Source organism: Bufo gargarizans, chromosome 4 (genome assembly GCF_014858855.1).
Source record: "Bufo gargarizans isolate SCDJY-AF-19 chromosome 4, ASM1485885v1, whole genome shotgun sequence".
NCBI classification, from domain to species: domain Eukaryota; kingdom Metazoa; phylum Chordata; class Amphibia; order Anura; family Bufonidae; genus Bufo; species Bufo gargarizans.
In genome coordinates, this window is record NC_058083.1 from 38,012,811 (window position 1) to 38,034,967 (window position 22,157).

Below are 22,157 nucleotides of genomic sequence, written 5' to 3' on the forward strand. Positions count from 1 at the left end.
ATTGGCTGCATATAATAGTTTTGTTCTCTACAGTAAGGCTGGGAGAACAGGATCCTTCCTCAAATTTCAGGAAGAGATCATCGAGAACCTCCTGTATCCAGGAGGTTCCGTGGCCCTATCCACCAGTGTAGTTAGCCGTCTACACGAGCGACATTTCCCCAATGTCGTTGCTGGTACCTCAACCCAACCGTCACCCCAAAAAAGATGTTGTGTCTGTAACAGGAGTGGAATAAGGCGTGACACCCGCTATTTCTGTCCTGACTGACCTGACCACCCTGCCCTATGCTTAGGGGAGTGTTTCCGGAAGTACCACACACAGGTACACCTAGCATAGGGATCACATCTCACCAGGACAGGCACACAGGGCTATTAGGGCCCATTCACACACAGCTGCTGCAAACCTCTCCTTTCATCTGGGACAAAGTGCATAATGCACTTCGCCAAATCTTTGGGCGATTTGCGCTTTGCACATTGTCCCATGGGGAAGGAGAGGTTTGTCCTATAAAGGTAAAAAAAAAAAAAAAAAAAAAAAAAAAAAACACCAGTGAGCAAAAAAGTTAACGTTCAGTTCCAAAACTTAAATAAAGTTTATATGTTCTGTTCAAAAGTTATTATAAAGTTAATAAAATTATTGCGTTGCGGCCTGTTTTTTGTTTTTTTTACCTTCCAGGTGGACTAACCGATCGACTAGCTGCAGCACTGATGTGCATTCTGACAGAAGCATTGCGCTGCTGTCAGATTACACACAAGTCGGTGTATGCGGCGCTGCAAGACGAGATTTCTCCTCTGCAGTAAAAGATACGTTTGCCGAGGCATATGTGCTGAGGAGGTGGCAGTGTTCATATGCTTTGGCAAACACTTTGTATATAAAAAAAAAAAAAAAAATCCCGGCAATGATTTATTCATCCACATCGATTGATGTGAATGGAGAAATCGTGTTTGCCAGGGCATACGAGCTAAGTGGGTATGGATGTTGGGCGGAGCTCCTATGTCCTGGCAGACGCCTTTCCCCTCCTTTTTTTTTTTTTGGCAGAGATTTTTTCATCCACATTGATCGATGCGAATGAAGAAATCTGTGCCATTCATTTTTTTCTTTCAGCCCAGAGGCTGAACGGAAAAAAAAAATCTCATTACCTGTATGCTCAATATAAGGAGAATAGCAGAAACTCCTAATGCTGGTCATACATGTAATGATTGCGGAGACCCTCAAATGCCAGGGCAGTACAAACACCCCACAAATGACCCCATTTTGGAAAGAAGACACCCCAAGGTATTCGCTGAGGGGCATATTGAGTCCATGAAAGTTAGCGGAAAGTGAGACTTTGTGAGAAAAAACAAAAAAAAATCAATTTTCGCTAACTTATGCCAAAAAAAATAAATAAATCTATGTACTCGCCAGGCCCCTCATTGAATACCTTGGGGTGTCTTCTTTCCAAAATGGGGTCACATGTGGGGTATTTATACTGCCCTGGCTTTTTAGGGGCCCTAAAGTGTGAGAAGAAGTCTGGGATCCAAATGTCTAAAAATGCCCACCTAAAAGGAATTTGGGCACCTTTGCGCATCTAGGCTGCAAAAAAGTGTCACACATGTGGTATCACCATACTCAGGAGAAGTTGGGGAATGTGTTTTGGGGTGTCATTTTACATATACCCATTCTGGGTGAGATAAATATCTTGGTCAAATGCCACCTTTGTATAATAAAGTCGGAAAAGTTGTCTTTTGCCGAGATATTTCTCTCACCCAGCATGGGAATATGTAAAATGACACCCCAAAACACATTCCCCAATTTCTCCTGAGTACGGCGATACCACATGTGTGACACTTTTTTGCCGCCTAGGCGGGCAAATGGGCTCACATTCCAAAGAGCACCTTTCGGATTTCACAGGGTATTTTTTACAGATTTAGATTTCAAACTACTTCTCACGCATATGGGCCCCTAAAATGGCAGGGCAGTAAAACTACCCCAAAAGTGACCCCATTTTGGAAATAAGACACCCCAAGGTATTCCGTGAGGGGCATGGCGAGTTCCTAGAATTTTTTATTTTTTGTCACAAGTTAGCGGAAAATGATGATTTTTTTTTAGATTTTTTTTTATTACAAAGTCTCATATTTTAGGGGCCCAAATGCGCGTGAAGTAGTTTGCAATCAAAATGTGTAAAGAATGCTGGTACTAAAATAGGGATGGGGCAGGGAGAGGGACGGGGGGGGGAGAGAGACCCCACTGGCCCCCCTCACACTTAAACCAAATAAAAACTCAGACAACTTAGCTCTATAACCAATCCTTTACTGGGTGATGATCGGCCACACCAAATTTTTTCCTTTAACAAAATGGTATCAAAACACCAACTCCTCCACGGACCATTCCTCCGATGCGGTATACCACCCTGGATCCCCAGGGTGTACGTACGCCAATCACTCTTCACCACGACTTGCTTTTCAAATGCCGCCGCCAGCTGTGACTTCCACTTTCCACCGAACCTCAAAAGAGAGACATAATGAACCAAACCGTTCCTCAACCACATATCACCATCCTACTTTCCATTTTTTATTTTTTATTTATTTTAAATGTATAAAAATAAACCTGCTATAAAAATAAATCTGAAACCTAAAGGGTGGGAGGGCGGGCAACTCGGCTTACCCTGTCAAGAGGAAGTCCTACTCAGTGATCTCCCCTATATAAGCCTACCCCTACTCCTCCTCCCACCGTCTCCCCCCTTCCTTCTTTACTCCACCTACCACTTCTTTAACCCCTTACTATCCTCCCTCATAACCACTACCCGGGGCCTATTTTCTACCCCTACCCCGGGAAACATAAGGAGAGGGGAAGGGGGACCAACAGTCCCTCATCACCCTCCTTACCCTGTCGGGTGCTCTCCAAAATGGCCGGTGAAATCCAAAAGGTGCTCTTTGGAATGTGGGCCCCTTTGCCCACCTAGGCGGCAAAAGAGTGTCACACATGTGGTATTGCCGTACTCAGGAGAAGTTGGGGAATGTGTTTTGTGGTGTCATTTTACATATACCCATGCTGGGTGAGAGAAATATCTTGGTCAAGTGCCAACTTTGTATAAAAAAATGGGAAAAGTTGTCTTTTGCCGAGATATTTATCTCACCCAGCATGGGTATATGTAAAATGACACCCCAAAACACATTCCCCAACTTCTTCTGAGTACGGCGATACCACATGTGTGACACTTTTTTGCTGCCTAGGTGGGCAAATGAGCTCACATTCCAAAGAGCACCTTTCGGATTTCACAGGGCATTTTTTACAGATTTTGATTTCAAACTACTTCTCACGCATATGGGCCCCTAAAATGCCAGGGCAGTATAACTACCCAACAAGTGACCCCATTTTAGAAAGAAGACACCCCAAGGTATTCCGTGAGGGGCATGGCGAGTTCCTAGAATTTTTTATTTTTTGTCACAAGTTAGCGGAAAATGATGATTTTTTTTATATTTTTATTACAAAGTCTCATATTCCACTAACTTGCGACAAAAAATAAAAAAATCTAGGAACTCGCCATGCCCCTCACAGAATACCTTGGGGTGTCTTCTTTCCAAAATGGGGTCACTTGTGGGGTAGTTATACTGCCCTGGCATTTTAGGGGCCCAAATGCGTGTGAAGTAGTTTGCAATCAAAATGTGTAAAAAATGGCCGGTGAAATTCGAAAGGTGCTCTTTGGAATGTGGGCCCCTTTGCCCACCTAGGCTGCAAAAAAGTGTCACACATGTGTTATCGCCGTACTCAGGAGAAGTTGGGGAATGTGTTTTGGGGTGTCTTTTTACATATACCCATGCTGGGTGAGATAAATATCTTAGTCAAATGCCAACTTTGTATAAAAAATGGGAATAGTTGTCTTTTGCCAAAATATTTCTCTCACCCAGCATGGGTATATGTAAAAAGACACCCCAAAACACATTGCCCTACTTCTTCTGAGTACGGCGATACCAGATGTGTGACACTTTTTTGCAGCCTAGGTGGGCAAAGGGGCCCACATTCCAAAGAGCACCTTTTGGATTTCACAGGCCATTTTTTTACAGATTTTGATTTCAAACTACTTCCCACAAATTTGGGCCCCTAAAATGCCAGGGCAGTATAACTACCCCACAAATAACCCCATTTTGGAAAGAAGACACCCCAAGGTATTTCATGATGGGCATAGTGAGTTCATGGAAGTTTTTATTTTTTGTCACAAGTTAGTGGAATATGAGACTTTGTAAGGGAAAAAAAAAAAATCATCATTTTCCTCTAACGTGACAAAAAAATAAAAAGTTCTATGAACTCACTATGCCCATCAGCGAATACCTTAGGGTGTCTACTTTCCGAAATGGGGTCATTTGTGGGGGTTTTCTACTGTCTGGGCATTGTAGAACCTCAGGAAACATGACAGGTGCTCAGAAAGTCAGAGCTGCTTCAAAAAGCGGAAATTCACATTTTTGTACCATAGTTTGTAAATGCTATAACTTTTACCCAAACCATTTTTTTTACCCAAACATTTTTTTTTTATCAAAGACATGTAGAACAATAAATTTAGCGAAAAATTTATATATGGATGTCGTTTTAAAAAAAAAAAATTACAACTGAAAGTGAAAAATGTAATTTGTTTGCAAAAATTTTGTTACATTTCAATTAATAACAAAAAAAGGAAAAATGTCAGCAGCAATGAAATACCACCAAATGAAAGCTCTATTAGTGAGAAGAAAAGGAGGTAAAATTCATTTGGGTGGTAAGTTGCATGACCGAGCAATAAACGGTGAAAGTATTGTAGTGCAGAAGTGTAAAAAGTGGCCTGGTCATTAAGGGTGTTTCAGCTAGGGGGGTTGAAGTGGTTAATACATGATACGCACACAACCTAACCAAACCTTTCTATAGGCCTAAAGATAGAAAAACATTGTCATATCCATGCTCTTACTAAGGCTTCCTGCACACGACCGTATGGCTTTTTCAGTGTTTTGCGGTCCGTTTTTCACAGATCCGTTGTTCCATTTTTTGTTTCCGTTGTGTTTCCGTTTCTGTTCCGTTTTTCGGTTCAGTTTTTCCGTATAGCATATACAGTATACAGTAATTACATAGATAAAATTAGCCTGGGCATAACATTTTCAATTGATGGTTCCGCAAAAAACGGAACGGAAACGCAAGACATACGGATGCATTTCCGTATGTGTTCAGTTTTTTTGCGGACCCATTGACTTGAATGGAGCCACGGAACGTGATTTGCGGGCAATAATAGGACATGTTCTATCCTTAAGGCCTCATGCACACGACCGTTGTTGTGTTCCGTTTCTCAAAATGGGGTTCCGTTGTTCCGTGATCCGTTTCCGTTTTTGTTTCCGTGTGTCTACCTTTATTTTTGGAGGATCACCAGACATGAAGGAAAGTAAAAAAAAGTCTAAGTCAAGTTTGCCATACAAATCATAGAAAAAAAAACGACGCGGATGCGGATGACAATCTTGTGTGCCTCTGCGTTTTTTCACGGTCCCATTGACTTGAATGGGTCCGCGAAACGTTTTCCGTGAAAAAAATAGGACAGGTTATGTTTTTTGGACGGACTGGAACCACGGATCACGGACCCGGATGACAAACGGTGCATTAGCCGAGTTTTCAACGGACCCATTGAAAGTCAATGGATCCGCAGAAAATCACGAAAAACGGAACAACGGACACGAAAAGAAACAACAGTCGCGTGCATGAGGCCTAAACGGAATGGAATAATGGAAACGGAATGCATACGGAGTACATTCAGTTTTTTTGCGGAACCATTGAAATGAATGGTTCCGTATACGGACCGTATACAGAACGCAAAAAACGTCCAGTAAACGAAAACGGTCGTGTGCAGGAGGCCTAATTCTCATCTGTACTGCTGTCCATGGGGAACAAATACTGCTGTGAAAATTGGTGAGGAGTCTAAATTTTTTGATGTTTTTGTTTGTGTTCAGAGCCTATTGAAACCATACTCTTCATTTTCAAATACTTTTTTAGGAAAGCCATTTGATAATCTGACCAGTATTAATGCTGCTGTCGCCAACATAATTGTGGCCATACTGCTCAGTCATAGATTTGACTATGAGAATCCGACCATACTGAAACTTATTGGTTTAATTAATGAAAATATACGACTCCTGGGAAGCCCATGGGTCAGGGTAAGTCAGATTTTTCTTTTTCAATTATTATTTCTTTAGTAGTGTTTTAAATTAAAATAATTGCTCAAAAATAAACCTGAACATTGGGAATTATACAAAATGACCATGATTTTCTGTAAAGGTCAGCTCTATTACTACTGCACCCTTGCATATATGGAGTTAACAGTGCCTATGCTAATGCTGATTACTACTTTTTATGTGTTTCTTTAGCTGTATAACAGTTTTTCATTACTAATGGACTGGCTCCCTGGACCTCACAGAACTATTTTTCGGAATGTCAAGGAGTTTCAGAAATTTATAAGAGCGACCTTTACGAAACAGAAGAAAGAACTGGATGTAAATGACCAGAGGAACCTTATTGATGCCTTCCTAACCAAGCAACAAGAGGTATGAAAAAACTTTCACTTAAAAGGGTTATTCCATGAGCGATGTAAAAATCATATGGTACATGACGATATCTTTCTAACAAAGCTAGTACCAGCCCTGTACCTCTCATGGATCCAAAGATCCCCCCATTCATTGCTCCAGTTATGCTAGATTTATTTCAGGCTGGAAGCTCAAGGGATGTGTCCTTCCTCAGGGTTTGTGTGCTTTGTGTTGCAGCTCTCTCCCTAGCACAGCCCAGGGGGTACTTTCTTTCTTTTGTAGTACTTTAACTATAACTTTCACAGCTTCTAACTGTAGATATGGTGGGTGGCAGTTAAAGATTTAAACTGAGCATGTGCGACCATCTCAGTGAGGTGGATGGAGAAGTAAGGAAAAAAACAAACAGCAGGTGGCGCTATACAGATACATTTTTATTGAATAGCTCAGCAGCTATACATTCTTAATTACATGCAATTACAAAGTTATTCAGATACAGGTACTGGTTTGAAAAATTTAGAATGTTTTTCATTGCACAACCAGTTTAAAGGGAGTTGTCACCAAAGAAAACTACCCTAAACTATTGGCTGAATAGCTCAAAAGTCATGGATTCAGAATATGCAGTTATCTTTCTACTCACTTGCATTCTCCAGAAGTAAGCACGAAAAGGGTACATGGACTGTATTCAGGTCTATGGATGTGTATTCAGAAAATGAACTATGGTTTGCATTCCTTTTCTTTTTCTGATTATTGATGACCAATGTGTATATAAGATGATTATATGACACTTTCTTATATAGTTGCATAGTTCTTAAGGTTGGAAAAAGACAAAAGTCCATCAAGTCCAACCTGTAATAATAGTTATGGAGGCAATGTGGTCAGTCCTTTTATGGAGGCACTGCAGTCAGTCTTGTTATGAAGGCACCATGGTCAGTCCTGTTATGAAGGTACTCTGATCTGCCTTGTTGTGGAGACTCTGTGGTCAGTCCTGTTATGAAGCCACTGTGGCCAGTCCTGTTATAAAGCCACTGTGGTCAGTCCTGTTATGAAGCCACTGTGGCCAGTCCTGTTATAAAGCCACTGTGGTCAGTCCTGTTATAAAGCTACTGTGGTCAGTCCTGTTATAAAGCCACTGTGGTCAGTCCTGTTATAAAGCCACTGTGGTCAGTCCTGTTATAAAGCTACTGTGGTCAGTCCTGTTATAAAACCACTGTGGTCAGTCCTGTTATGAAGCCACTGTGGTCAGTCCTGTTATGAAGCCACTGTGGTCAGTCCTGTTATGAAGCCACTGTGGTCAGTCCTGTTATAAAGCCACTGTGGTCAGTCCTGTTATGAAGCCACTGTGGTCAGTCCTGTTATAAAGCTACTGTGGTCAGTCCTGTTATAAATCCACTGTGGTCAGTCCTGTTATAAAGCCACTGTGGTCAGTCCTGTTATAAAGCCACTGTGGTCAGTCCTGTTATGAAGCCACCGTGGCCAGTCCTGTTATGAAGCCACCGTGGCCAGTCCTGTTATAAAGCCACCGTGGCCAGTCCTGTTATGAAGCCACTGTGGTCAGTCCTGTTATGAAGCCACTGTGGTCAGTTCTGTTACGAAGCCACTGTGGTCAGTCCTGTTTTAGAGACTCTCTGGTCAGTCCTGTTATGCAGCCACTGTTGTCAGTCCTGTTATAGAGGCACTCTGGTCAGTCCTGTTATGAAGTCTTTGTTGAAATTCTGCACTATTTTCGATAAGGTATACCTTCTTGTTTACAAAGTCTTTTGTTCTGCCCATAAAATGGCTGCTGATGGAGGGTCATGTGACCAGCCAAATCACCTCCATGTGATGTCTCCTCCATTCAGATACACTGCCTCTGCAATCTGCACTTCTGTTCTGTTTGGAGTTTAGTGCAGATTGCAGTGCATTATTATTATCAATTTTAACCCCCCCCCCCCCCTGAAATAGTGCTATACCAATCCATGACTTGTGTCTGGTATTTGTTACACTGCTGGCACAGTTGTGGATCCTCTAGGGTATAATCCATTTGGCACAGGGGTATAAAATAAGGGATTATGTGTTCTTCACTGTATGGCCACCGTGAAGAGGGATTGACTTTCCTGCGCAGTTCCCCTGGTTAGCCCCTTGGAGTGGTCTTGGGTAGGTGGTGGTGCTGTAGCAGTAGCAAATGTTTTCCAGTAACAAGAACAAAGGTCAAAGCAAGCTAGGTCAGAGCCATAAAACCACAGGTACCATCAAGCCAGGGCTAAATAGAGGCCTTGCCAATCCAGTTCCACAGTGCAGAAGAGCTCGGCAGGAGTCTAGTGTGGATGGTGGATGAAGAAAAGCTGGCTTTTTATCCTGAGTAACAATATTGCAACTGAGCTGCAGCTGAGGCTTACCTGCAATACCAATCACCACCTGTGGATAGGTGTGGCACTGTTTCTGGAAGATAGCAGTAATTTGTTTCCAACCGTGTATATAGTGTCAGATTAGGATTCCTTGTCCCACCAGAGATAAGGCTCCAAAGTCAGCTTCCAATGGGATTTTTCTCCTGGAGAATTGAGGCCCACTATGGCTTCAGAGATTGGGCCTACCAGAGGATCCTCTAGTGGGACAGTCCGACCCTTGTTTGTAAAACCCCACAAATTGACCATATGGATTATATCTGAAAGACAGTCACGGACTAAACAGCCTCCAGTACTGTACTCAATTTCGTTCTTTTGTGCTTTCCAGGGCAAGCCTGAATCTACTGAGTATTTCCACAATGAAAACTTAACTGCACTGGTTGGAAACCTGTTTGCTGCTGGAATGGAGACAACATCGACCACACTGAGATGGGGACTTCTACTCATGATGAAATACCCAGAAATTCAACGTAAGAAAGCCTACAAAAAGTCTCATAATATCAAAGAATTAAAGGGACAGTATGGCCAAAAATATGATCTAAAGGTCACAAGTACATAGAATTTTTTTATGTTTTATTTAAAAAATGTTGGTCCGGATTTCTCATAGACCAGTATTTTTGAAATGGTCTATGATATCCCCTCCAGAAGATTTGTCTAATTTATGAAGAAGCGCACTCCTCATCATAAATTAGATGTGTCTCCAGGAGTCTCTGCGCCTCTATCTTCCTTTATTTTATTTGACACATTCTTTACTTTCCTGGAGACATTACTAATGGAGCTGCGCTTCCATCTAACAAAGGAGAAAAATGTTTTATAGAATGGCCTCATGTATATAGCCATATTAGCCCATTCTGGTCTGGGGCATTTTGGATCTTCAGCCCCAGACACTTTTATTTTTAACCCTATACTTTTCCTTACATCTAGCCTATTTCAGTGATAGCTGTAACTGCTAGGGCTGCCTGTGTTAGATCTAGTTAGACCAGGCAAAATCCTCTGGAATAAGCAGTTAACTGCATGAGAGGACTACATCTTCTTTCTGAGGTACCCACCAGGGACATACCCCAAATTGGTAAAACCGAAACTACCCTTTATTGCAAACTAGTAATTCATTCATAACCTCTAGCTGGAATAATAAAGGAATGGTACATCATAGAGTCAGAAGAATAGATGCTTCAGACATGGCGAAGGTGACAGACCCACTACATAAAAAAGATTGGCTAGGGTTCAAGGAACAGTAGTACCTGTCCGTATGGTGTAGTTCAATAAAGGGGTATTTCAAATTTTTTTTTTTATGTATTTGTTTATATAATAGGAAATCACACCATTTTCTAATATACATGTGTAACACCCCAGAGTGGTGTTACCACTCCTGCACCCTGCTACTATCTCTAATGGGCTAACAAAACGTAAACTTATGTATTTTGTTCAGGCTCTCCACACTGTGCATTCCTAATCTGTTTGCGACGTTTGTGTTCATGTAATGTACCTGGCTCACAAGCAGGTGGCGGCAAACACGGCAGAGCTGTACTTAGGTAGAATGGAGCCTTCCATTCTAACCCCCCCTCTGGAGAGAAGTGGGCTTGTCCTATAGCCTTCAGGAAGGGTGGGGACCAGTTAGTTCCAGTCTAGCTTACCCCCTGCTAGGGGAAGGGTGTGCAGGGGCACGTCTCCCTACGCTCTGCTGGCCATGGAGACCAAATCTTAAAGCCTCAGGAGCCAGGAGGAAATTTCCCTGGCATAACCTAGAGTCAGACTACAGAGAAGAAGCTGGGTTATACAGCCAGCCTGTCAGTACAGCAGAGTCAGAGAGAAACAGATATAGCAGAGTTTAGTTTGCCTGCCAGTTTGATGGATGCTAAAGCCTGCTGGAACCAAGACAAAGCCTGTAAACCATTTTGTAGAATGTTTATGCAAAGTAAAGCAGCCATTGAACTTCATCTCAAGGTCTGGACTCCAGTTATTCTTTTATCCCTCAATTATCCCCCCTATTAATTGCTTCGGAGCGGTATCCAGGTTGGAGCACCGTGACACACAATAAGAGACATTTTAGGCCGCACTATAACACTTGGCATTCCTACACCTGGGACACTTTTTTTTATATATAGAGGGCCCTAGGGGAGGCCGCCCGTTGCACATGTATTTGACTCTGCATATATGCATATATATGCAACTTACCGCCTCACAGGGCCGATCGTGTCCCAGGTTCTTAGGAGTGGGTGCGGCCCCAATAGTTTTCTGTGTGCTCCCACCTGGATAACGTTGATCCCCAGGATTAGACTCCAGATAAAGGGAAGAGTTGTAGGAGGTGGAGAATAAGTCAAGTTCTGACATGGTGAAAGGTCAACAGCTTTACTTTAACCCCTTCAGGACCCTGCCATTTTTCACCTTAAGGACCAGGTAATTTTTTGCAAATCTGACATGTGGTGATAACTCTAAAACACTTTTACTTATCCAGGCTATTCTGAGATTGTTTTCTTTTTTTTTTTTTTACGGTATTCACCTGATGGGTTAGGTCATGTGATATTTTTATAGAGCAGGTTATTACAGACGCGGCAATATCTAATATGTCTACTTTTTTTTATTTATGTAAGTTTTTCACAATGATTTCATTTTGGAAACAAAAAAAAAAATCATGCTTTAGTGTCTCCATAGTCTGAGAGCCATAGTTTTTTTCAGTTTTTGGGCGATTGTCTTAGGTAAGGTAGAATTTTTGCGTGATGGGATGACGACTTTATTGGCACTATCTTGGGGTGCTTATGACCTTTTGATCGCTTGCTATTACACTTTTTGTTATGTAAGGTGACAAAAAATGACTTTTTTACACCGTCTTTTTTTTTTTTTTACGGTATTCCCCTGACGGGTTATGTCATGTGATATTTTTTATAGAGCAGGTTATTATGGACGTGGTGATACCTAATATGTCTACATTTTTATTTATGTAGGTTTTACACAGTGATTTCATTTTTTAAACAAAAAAAAATCATGTTTTAGTGTCTCCATAGTCTGAGAGCTATAGTTTTTTTCAGTTTTTGGGCGATTGTCTTAGGTAGGCTTTTATTTTTGTGGGATGAGATGACGGTTTGATTGGCACTATTTTGGGGTGCGTATGACTTTTTGATCGCTTGCTATTACAAAAATTGCTTTTTTACATTGTTTTTATTTATTTTTTACGGTATTCACCTGAGGGGTTAGGTCATGTGATATTTTTTATAGAGCAGGTTATTACGGACGCGGAGATATCTAATTTGTCTAATTTTTTTATTCATGTAAGTTTTACACAATACTATCATTTTTGAAACAAAAAATAAATCATGTTTTAGTGTCTCCATATTCTGAGAGCCATAGTTTTTTTCAGTTTTTGGGTGATTGTCTTAGGTAGGGTATGATTTTTGTGGGATGAGATGACAGTTTGATTGGCACTATTTTGGGGTGCATATGACTTTTTGATCACTTGCTATTGCACTTTTTGTGATATAAAGTGAAAAAATAAATTGCTTTTTGACACCGTTTTATTTTTTTACGGTGGTCACCTGAGGGGTTAGGTCATATGGTAATTTTATAGAGCAAGTTGTTACAGACGCGGCAATACCTAATACGTATACTTTTTTTATTTACCTAAGTTTTACACAATAACAGCATTTTTAAACCAATAAAACAATGTCTTAGTGTCTCCATATTCTGAGCCATAGTTTATTTTTATTTTTGAGGCAATTGTCTTAGGTAGGGGATAATTTTTTGCGGGATGAGGTGACAGTTAGATTGGTACTATTTTGGGGGGTATACGCCTATTTAATCGCTTGGTGTTGCACTTTTAGTGATGTAAGGTGACCAAAATATTGTTTATTTAGCACAGTTTTTATTAAATTTTTTTGACGATGTTCATCTGAGGGGTTAGGTCATGTGATAGTTTTATATCGATCGATACGGACGCGGCGATACCTAACATGTGTGCTGTTATTTTTTACCCTATTTTTTACAATTTTTTCAAAAGGACATTTTATTTTTACTTGAAACTTTAATTTTTTTTCTGGAAAATTTTATTTTTTAACTTTTTTCACTTTATTTTTTGCATCACTCTAGGACTTCAGATTTTGGGTGTCTGATCCCCTTTACAATGCATTACAATACTTCTGTATTGTCATGAACTGGCTGTAAGTGTATTACACACTGTAATACACTTACAGCTTCCTGCCTGTGAGATCCAGGGGAGTGGATCTCACAGGCTCTCCCGGAAGTCAGCCACAATGCCTAAGGAAGGTATCGTGCTGCCTTCCATGCCATCGGGTCCCTGTCACAGCAGCACGGGGACCCGATGGCAGCTCCGATACCCGCAAGGACATCGCATGTGCCGTGGTCAGCGCTGACCGCAGCACATCAAGGGTTAATGCTCCGGCATGCAGCAGGGGTCCGGCTATCAGTGACTGCCGGACCCCTGGCGTGGATCGGGTGGGCGCATCTCTTGCACCCGCCCGATCACAGCACCGTATATGTACAGCGCTGGTCCTTAAGTCACGGACATCTGTGTCGTACATGTAGGGGGGTGGGTCTTCTATGGGTTAATCAACTTGCATCCATACAAGAAGTGATCTTTCTCTTGGTTCCAGCAGATTTTGGGATAACCCGGCAGGCAAACATGAATATTCTACTTTCTCATTCTCTGCTGTGCTAAACTCGGCTTTAGCCTGGTAGCTGGACTCTGCAGCGATTCTGGTACCTTTGGAGTGGGGTGCCCGTGGCTGTTGACCCTCTCGTGACACTCTGTCTGTAAATCTGTAAGGAGTCAGGGTACTTTATGAGCTGCTTTCCTCTGGAGAGACTCCTGCTGCAGGAGGGGGCCTTCCCCTCGCTGCTACATCTTGACAGCTTCCAACACTAGCATCCACCAAGACTGACCAAACACTTCCTGCAGCCACCCCCTTGGTATGAAGTAAGATTAGCCCACTTCTGCCCAACAGGGGGAGAATGGAATGGTGAGTTCCATTCTATCTAGAGATCTCTCTCTCACTCTGCCAGATACACACCTGCCTGAAGCCTATGAGGAAGAACGGAGGGGACGGGAGCCATAGCCTCCCGTGGCCCTCATTGAAGTGCTTGCTGCCTGGTGCCCCCTGCAATTTTGCGCCCGGGGCAATGGCCCCCATGCCCCCCACGCTACGCCACTGACTACACAGTTTTGTGTATTTACTTTACATGGCTGCCTGTCTGTAGGTGATGTTATCATCTTGTTAATAAAGGTAAGTGTTAAAAAAACAAACAAACACAGATCTGTTTTTACACAAACACCGACATGATGAGATGCTGCTGCAGGTAGTAATACTATATACACTGTACATGTTCTGCTCTTCAATAAACTGCTATCCATTTATCATTGCTAGATACTTGGGCAGTTAACGGATAGTCAGGTCACATGATACTTGTGAGGGGTCATGTGATGGCTCACTTGACGCACTCCATGTTTAGTCCTATCCAAATCTCCCAAGGTTGCATTTTACAGGACTGAACTCTCCACTAAGAGTATTATTCATTTTACATGGAAAAACATAAAAATAAAAAAATATTTATTTTGAACATTTTTGTATTTAGATATATTTCTAATTTTCAAACTAGGCTAGTAGTTCTCCTTTAAAGGGGTTATCCAATTCCCAATATAATGACCCCCAGAATGCCTGGGCCCCACCTCTAGAAGCATACTCCCTGGCACTCTCATCCTTCCAGATTCCTGCATGGCCGCCGCGGCATTTCTCTATCACATAGATCAAAACATCTGGCAAAGGGGGAGAGGGGGGTTTAGCCACTATTAGGCTATGACAGGGACCAGCCTCCCTAGCATCGCGAGTGACGAAAGGGAGGCTGGTCACTGTTGCAGCCCGCTCCCCGTCACCAGATGTTTTAATCCATGCGACGGGGAGATGCAGCGACAGCTGCACGGGTGTCGGGGAGCAGGTAAGTATGCTCTAGGGGAAGGGCCTGGGCATTCTGAGGGTCATTATAGGGATTGGATTACCCCTTTAAGCTTGTCATGTTGTTTTGACACGTTCTGCTGGATTATCAGTAAGACTTATTTTGTGCCCATAGCTATGATCAGTACATTACATCTTTCTTATCCCTTTCCTGCCAGAAAAAGTGCAAGAAGAAATTGAAAGAGTGATTGGATCGGCACAACCTCAAATGGAGCACAGGAAAGAAATTCCATATACAGACGCCGTCATTCATGAAATTCAGCGCTTTGGGGACATTGCACCGAATAGTGTCGCACATGCAACTTCTGAAGATGTCACATTTAGAGGGTATTTTATACCAAAGGTAAGGCTGGGTTTGCACGGGTGTTGCGGGAAAAGATGCGGGTGTGTTGCGGGAAAATGTGCAATTTTAATTTAGTTTTGCACGCGCGTGAGAAAAATGGGCATGTTTGGTACGCACACCCGAACCCGGACTTCTTCACAAAAGTTCGGGTTTGGGATCAATGTTGTGTAGATTTTATTATTTTCCCTTATAACATGGCTATAAGGGAAAATAATAGCATTCTTAATACAGAATGCTAAGGAAATTAGGGATGGGGGGGTTAAGAAAATAAAATAAAAAATTAAACTCACCTCATCCACTTGTTCGCGCAGCCCGGCTTGTCTTCTTTCTTCTTCTTTCAGAACTTGGGAGGAAAATGACCTTTGATGACGTCACTGTGCTCATCACATGGTCCATCACCATGGTGATGGACCATGTGATAGATCATGTGATGAGCGCAGTGATGTCATCAAAGGTCCTTTAGCCAGGTCCTGAAGAAAGAAGAAAGAAGAGAAGATCCGCTACGCAACCAATTGGATGGGGTGACATAAATATGTTTATTTTTTTTTAACCCCTCAATGGATATTTTACTAAGCATTCTGTATTAAGAATGCTATTATTTTCCCTTATAACCATGTTATAAGGTAAATGATAAAGATCGGGTCCCCATCCCTATCATCTCCTAGCAACCATGCATGAAAATCGCACCGCATCCGCACTTGCTTGTGGATGCTTGCGATTTTCACGCAGCCCATTCACTTCTATGGGACCTGCGTTGCGTGAAAATCACAGCTCATGTGCACAGCCCCATAGAAATGAATGGGTCCGGATTCAATGCGGGTCCAATGCGTTCCCCTCACGCATTGCACCCGCACAGAAAACTTGCCTGTGTGAAAGGGGCCTAAGAAACAATGCTCAGTTTTATATTGGACACCTTCAAGTTTGCGAGTGATTCATCTGCCCTGCAGCTACTGTAAGCGGCACAATTAGATAAAGGGCTAGGGTAGGAAACATTTTTGGCACAAGTGAAAGAAAGTCTTGTTACAACTCAAAAGTACTTGAAAGATTTCACCCAGAGTAGTACTGTAACTTAAAGCTACTCTGTTATTCCTACTGGAAATGTATAAATAAATAGGCAAATGAGAGTTGCCATTTCTCCTGTGAAAAGTCTCTTCAAATTAAGACGTAGCATTCATTGGACACTGTTAGAGTGTGTGGCGGCACATCTCTTTGATAAGGGGAACAAGAATATTCAGTTTTGTAAAAGATTTTCTAGAATTATATTAAGAGAAATAGCAAAATTTACTAAAAAAGCTAACCAATATTCTAGCTTACACCACACAGGACAGCTGACATCCTCTACAGTACAGCACCCAGGAGAGCTGACAGATCCTCTATACTACACCACACAGGAGAGCTGACAGATCCTCTATACTATACCACACAGGAGAGCTGACAGATCCTCTATACTACACCACACAGGAGAGCTGACAGCTCCTCTATACTACACCACACAGGAGAGCTGACAGATCCTCTATACTACACCACACAGGAGAGCTGACAGATCCTCTATACTACACCACACAGGAGAGCCGACAGATCCTCTATACTACACCACACAGGAGAGCTGACAGACCCTCTATACTACACCACACAGGAGAGCTGACAGATCCTCTATACTACACCACACAGGAGAGCCGACAGATCCTCTATACTACACCACACAGGAGAGCTGACAGATCCTTTATACTACACCACACAGGAGAGCTGACAGACCCTCTATACTACACCACACAGGAGAGCTGACAGATCCTCTATACTACACCACACAGGAGAGCTGACAGATCCTCTATACTACACCACACAAGAGAGCCGACAGATCCTCTGTACTACACCACACAGGAGAGCTGACAGATTCTCTATACTACACCACACAGGAGAGCCGACATATCCTCTATACTACACCACACAGGAGAGCTGACAGATCCTCTATACTACACCACACAGGAGAGCTGACAGATCCTCTATACTACACCACACAGAAGAGCTGACAGACCCTCTATACTACACCACACAGGAGAGCTGACAGATCCTCTGTACTACACCACAAAGGAGAGCTGGCAGATCCTCTATACTACACCACACAGGAGAGCTGACAGATCCTCTATACTACACCACACAGGAGAGCTGACAGATCCTCTATACTACACCACACAGGAGAGCCGACAGATCCTCTATACTACACCACACAGGAGAGCTGACAGATCCTTTATACTACACCACACAGGAGAGCTGACAGACCCTCTATACTACACCACACAGGAGAGCCGACTCATCCTCTATACTACAGCACACAGGAGAGCTGACAGATCCTCTATACTACACCACACAGAAGAGCTGACAGACCCTCTATACTACACCACACAGGAGAGCTGGCAGATCCTCTATACTACACCACACAGGAGAGCTGACAGATCCTCTATACTACACCACACAGAAGAGCTGACAGACCCTCTATACTACACCACACAGGAGAGCTGGCAGATCCTCTATACTACACCACACAGGAGAGCTGACAGATCCTCTATACTACACCACACAGGAGAGCTGACAGATCCTCTATACTACACCACACAGGAGAGCTGACAGATCCTCTATACTACACCACACAGGAGAGCCGACATATCCTCTATACTACACCACACAGGAGAGCTGACAGATCTTCTATACTACACCACACAGGAGAGCTGACAGCTCCTCTATACTACACCACACAGGAGAGCTGACAGATCCTCTATACTACACCACCCAGGACAGCTGACAGACCCTCTATACTACACCACATAGGAGAGCTGACAGATCCTCTATACTACACCACACAGGAGAGCCGACAGATCCTCTATACTACACCACACAGGAGAGCTGACAGATCTTCTATACTACACAACACAGGAGAGCTGACAGATCCTATATACTACACCACACAGGACAGCTGACAGATCCTCTATACTACACCACCCAGGACAGCTGACAGACCCTCTATACTCCACCACATAGGAGAGCTGACAGATCCTTCCTCTATACTACACCACACAGGAGAGCTGACAGATCCTCTATACTACACCACACAGGACAGCCGACAGCTTATAATAAAGGCTCCAACACTAGTATCTGAATAGTTGTTCTAGGTATACTTCAGTAAACCAATGGGGGTCTGGGTGTTAAAGCCATAATCTTCAATGGTAGGATGACCACTTGTAATACACACAGATGTTTGTCTTAATTGCTAATGTTGCTGATTTTTACATAAAAAAATCATGCATTTCTCCCTCCAGGGCACTATTGTTATTCCGGTGCTGCACTCGCTACTTAGAGAAAAAAAATACTTTGAGAAACCCGAAGAGTTTTATCCAGAACACTTTCTTGACTCTAAAGGAAACTTTAAAAAGAACGAGGCCTTCCTACCCTTCTCAATAGGTAATTTTTATATATGATGGGTCACATGATGAAAGTGCAAGATGCTGCCCTCTACGACCGAACGAGTGGTGATGTGGCCTTATTAGTTTTGTGTGTCACGGTGCTCCTACCTGAATACCGTCACTTCCCAGGATTAGGCTTCAGGGCAATAAATGGGAGAGTGATAGTTGGTGGAGTGAGAGTCCAGACTTGCTAAAAGTTCAACAGCTTTACTTCAATAAACTTCCATCCAGACAATACTTGATTTTTCTCTTGGCTCCAGTAGGTTTTGGGGTAGACTGGCAGGTGAACTTGAATACCTTTCTCTCTTTCTTTGTTGTGCTAGACCCACACACAACACAGCGGACGGTTTTCGTGTCGATGACTGGGACGGGTCTCTCGGGCGCTGTGGACACATGGCCTTGAAGTGTCCTGGCTGATTACACAGGTGGCAAAGTCGGGGGTTCCCCCACCAACGTGGAAAGTGAAGCAGAAGCTGGTGCCCACTTGGACCTAGGGGCAGGGGCAGCAGAGGCAGACTGTGTCTTACCCCCTCTCCAGATGGCAGGTTTCCGGGCCTCTAAAGTCCTGTTATTAGTATACTCGTCGGCCAGGGCTGCTGTTGCAGAGGCCCCCTTTGGCTTCCGGTTACAGAGGAACTGCTGTAGGTCCTCCGGGCAATTCCACAAGAACTGCTCTGTGGCGATGAGCTCCTTCAGCTGTTGGACGTTGGAGAGCTCCAATCCCGTGGTCCATTGGTCCACTCTAAGCAGGGCCCGCATGTGATCGGCCCAGCTCTGGGTAGAACCCCGCTGCAAATTCCTTAGCTTTTTCCAGTATGTCTGAGGGGTCAAGTTGTACTGCCGGACCAGAACCTGCTTGATGTCCTCATAGCTCAGGATGGTCTCGCTGGCAGGTACCCGAAGATTTCAAGGGCTTTTCCCCTGAGACGTGGCATTAGGAATCTGACCCACTGGTTCTACGATAGCTGGTGCTGATGGCAGGCCGTTTCAAACGCCAACAAAAAAGTGTCCAAGTCCCCATCTTTGTCCAGCAGGGGGAAGTCCTCCGCCCTCAGTTTTGGGATCGGGCTCTATGGAGTCTCACATCGGGCTGGGGAGGGCTGTTGGAGTTGGAGCTGGAGCTGGAGCAGTTGTAGCTGGTGCTCACGCTCGGCTTGCTCACAACATTCTGCAGCCTGCTCCTGATGTTCTGCAGCTTCTGCTTGCTCGCGACGTTCTCGCTCTGCAGCTTCTGTTTTCTCCCGACTCTCTGCCGCCACCAGGAGGACCTCAGAGGCTGCCTGGTGTCCGGCCTGGAGATGGTCCAAGGCAGCTTGTAGGAGAGCAGACGAACCTGCCTGGCTGGGTGGATGGGCAGGTGGAGTGAGGCCCACTGCGGACCTCACCTCCAGCAACTGGCTTCTTGGGGAGCTTTGGCTGTGTTCTCCCTCGCCTTGGGGAAAGTTGCCTTCCACCTCGTCTTGGCCCCTCATCTGGACTGTGTCCTCCCCGCCACCATTCATAGCATCGGCCATTTCCTTAGCTTTGCTCCTTGTGATACTGGCCATAATTGCAACTGATGGTCACTGACACAGACTGCAACCTGATTCACACACACACCTTATGGTATTTGCACTCAGACTGTTTAGTGTTGAGCTGATCTTAAGACTCCAGCAGCAAAAGATACTGCTGGTAGACTTTAGTGTCTGGCTGTATGGGTCCCACACTCACACACATTAATATTTCGATCCCATTTTGCTGCCACCAATATGTGACGAATACCGTACCCCGACTGACATTGGACGTCAACTACGTAGAGCCAGTGAGATACGGTAAGGTCACGGGTTACCAAGGCGTGATGTTGCGCCGTCCCTGAGGAGCAGGTAAGGTCAGCTTGGTACAGTGTTCACAGACTCCTCCTGTCCACACGGGCACAGAGAAACAACAAGCTCAGCCCGGGGTATACTGCCACCAGTTTCTTATTTGATATAAGCCCGGTCCACTAACGGGATTAAATAGGGTAAGAAACCAACACGCGGTAGCGTATTACTAGGCCGAAACACGGACGTGGGGATTCGTGATCTAGATACAAGACAGCACAAGATTAAATTATATATTTAATCACCTTAAGGGCTCACTAGAAATAACACTATAAACACAAAGAATATATACAGTGGTCTGAGGTTACACATGCAGATGGCATAGTACAAACAGGGTTATGCAGAACAAAAGTCAGTTTACCAGGTATAGGAGTCCTTTGGGTTGTGATGAGTTCTTAGTTGTGGTCAAATGGGAAGCAGTGATGTCAGCTGGTTGCAGGTCCCTCTAAACACATGGCACGGTGTGACCTCCAATCAGAGAAAGACATGCCCACTTGCTGGCACAAGCCTTGTAATCTGTAGCCAGCCCCACTCCCCCTCTGCTGGGCTGGCAGCACGTGAGCCACAAAACCGATTAGGGCTCATGGCTCCAGACCAGAATGTCGCAGGGAGGTGGTTCTGGGACCAATGGATCCGCCTGGGTTCCGGCTACCAGTAGAGACCAATCATGGTACCGTTATTTGGTTTCTGTGGGGAGATATGTATATCTCCCCTCCCGGGCATCCCACTGCCCAACTCTGACCACGGGCCTGTTCATCGTGGCCACAGTGACCCAAATATGCATCTGATTTATGTCTGTGATGGACGGGTGATTAATAATTCCTTATGAATTGCCGGTTCCATGATGTCTGATAATGTTCATTGCACTGGGGAATGGCCCTGACAGGTTTTTCCTGTTCCATTAGCTGGGTTCCTGGCTGGCTAAATGGAGGTGAGAAATTGGAAACAAAGGTGGCCTGCAAGAAGTTCTCTGCCACTTGGCTGGGCTTTGAAGCAGGGCCCCCCTGTGGAGTTCACTACCTCTGCTATCTGACAGCTGATGGCTGGTGTGGAAACATGGCTGACATTGAACAATAATCCATATTCCTCACAGTTCCCCTGAGTTCCTGCTGGTCCCCTTTCTTCTGAGTTAAGTGTCCTTTTCCCTATTTCTTGTTTGTTGTTTTCCCCTGTCTTTTGGTATTGGGCCTGAATGAGTCTCCTGTTCCTTCAGTTGGGAAGGAACAGGTCGTCTTTTGTCCTGACACTATTTCCAGGGCTCTTTAGGGTCAGATTGGACTCTAGGTTCCTGCATATAAGCATTCCTACACTCAAGGTCTGTTCATACTGATAGCAGTCAGGACTCAGTGTAGGGATTCACTAGGAGGTGACCTTTCCCCTTTCCTTAGTTTCCAGGCCTAGTACCATTTCCCTTCCCTCCTCTGTTCGTTGTGGAGTTTGCTACCCACACCGCGCCGTGACAGCTTATTCCTAATAGACATTCTCCTTTGGGTCATAAGTTACAAACTCTGGAGTGACTTGTTCCAATAACAACAGATCAAAGTCACAAAGTCTTATGTCAAAAAAATAAAATCATAAATATATATATCTCTTATCTCTATCAGGTGGTAATCTCACATTTTCAATCATCATCTAGTAATGCTTTGTTTTCT

General features: G+C 43.9%; 1 protein-coding gene across 2 annotated transcripts in view; it reads left to right on the forward strand.

Moving 5' to 3' along the window:
* LOC122934406 (cytochrome P450 2C14-like) overlaps window positions 1-22,157 on the forward strand; it is a 66,960-nt gene that overhangs the window by 44,362 nt on the left and 441 nt on the right. For both annotated transcript variants that reach the window (XM_044289840.1, XM_044289841.1), the window contains exons 5-9: window positions 5,978-6,138; window positions 6,349-6,525; window positions 9,214-9,355; window positions 15,004-15,188; window positions 18,503-18,644. In XM_044289840.1, the coding sequence (XP_044145775.1) occupies window positions 5,978-6,138; window positions 6,349-6,525; window positions 9,214-9,355; window positions 15,004-15,188; window positions 18,503-18,644 (807 nt within the window). The remainder of the gene's footprint in view (window positions 1-5,977; window positions 6,139-6,348; window positions 6,526-9,213; window positions 9,356-15,003; window positions 15,189-18,502; window positions 18,645-22,157) is intronic.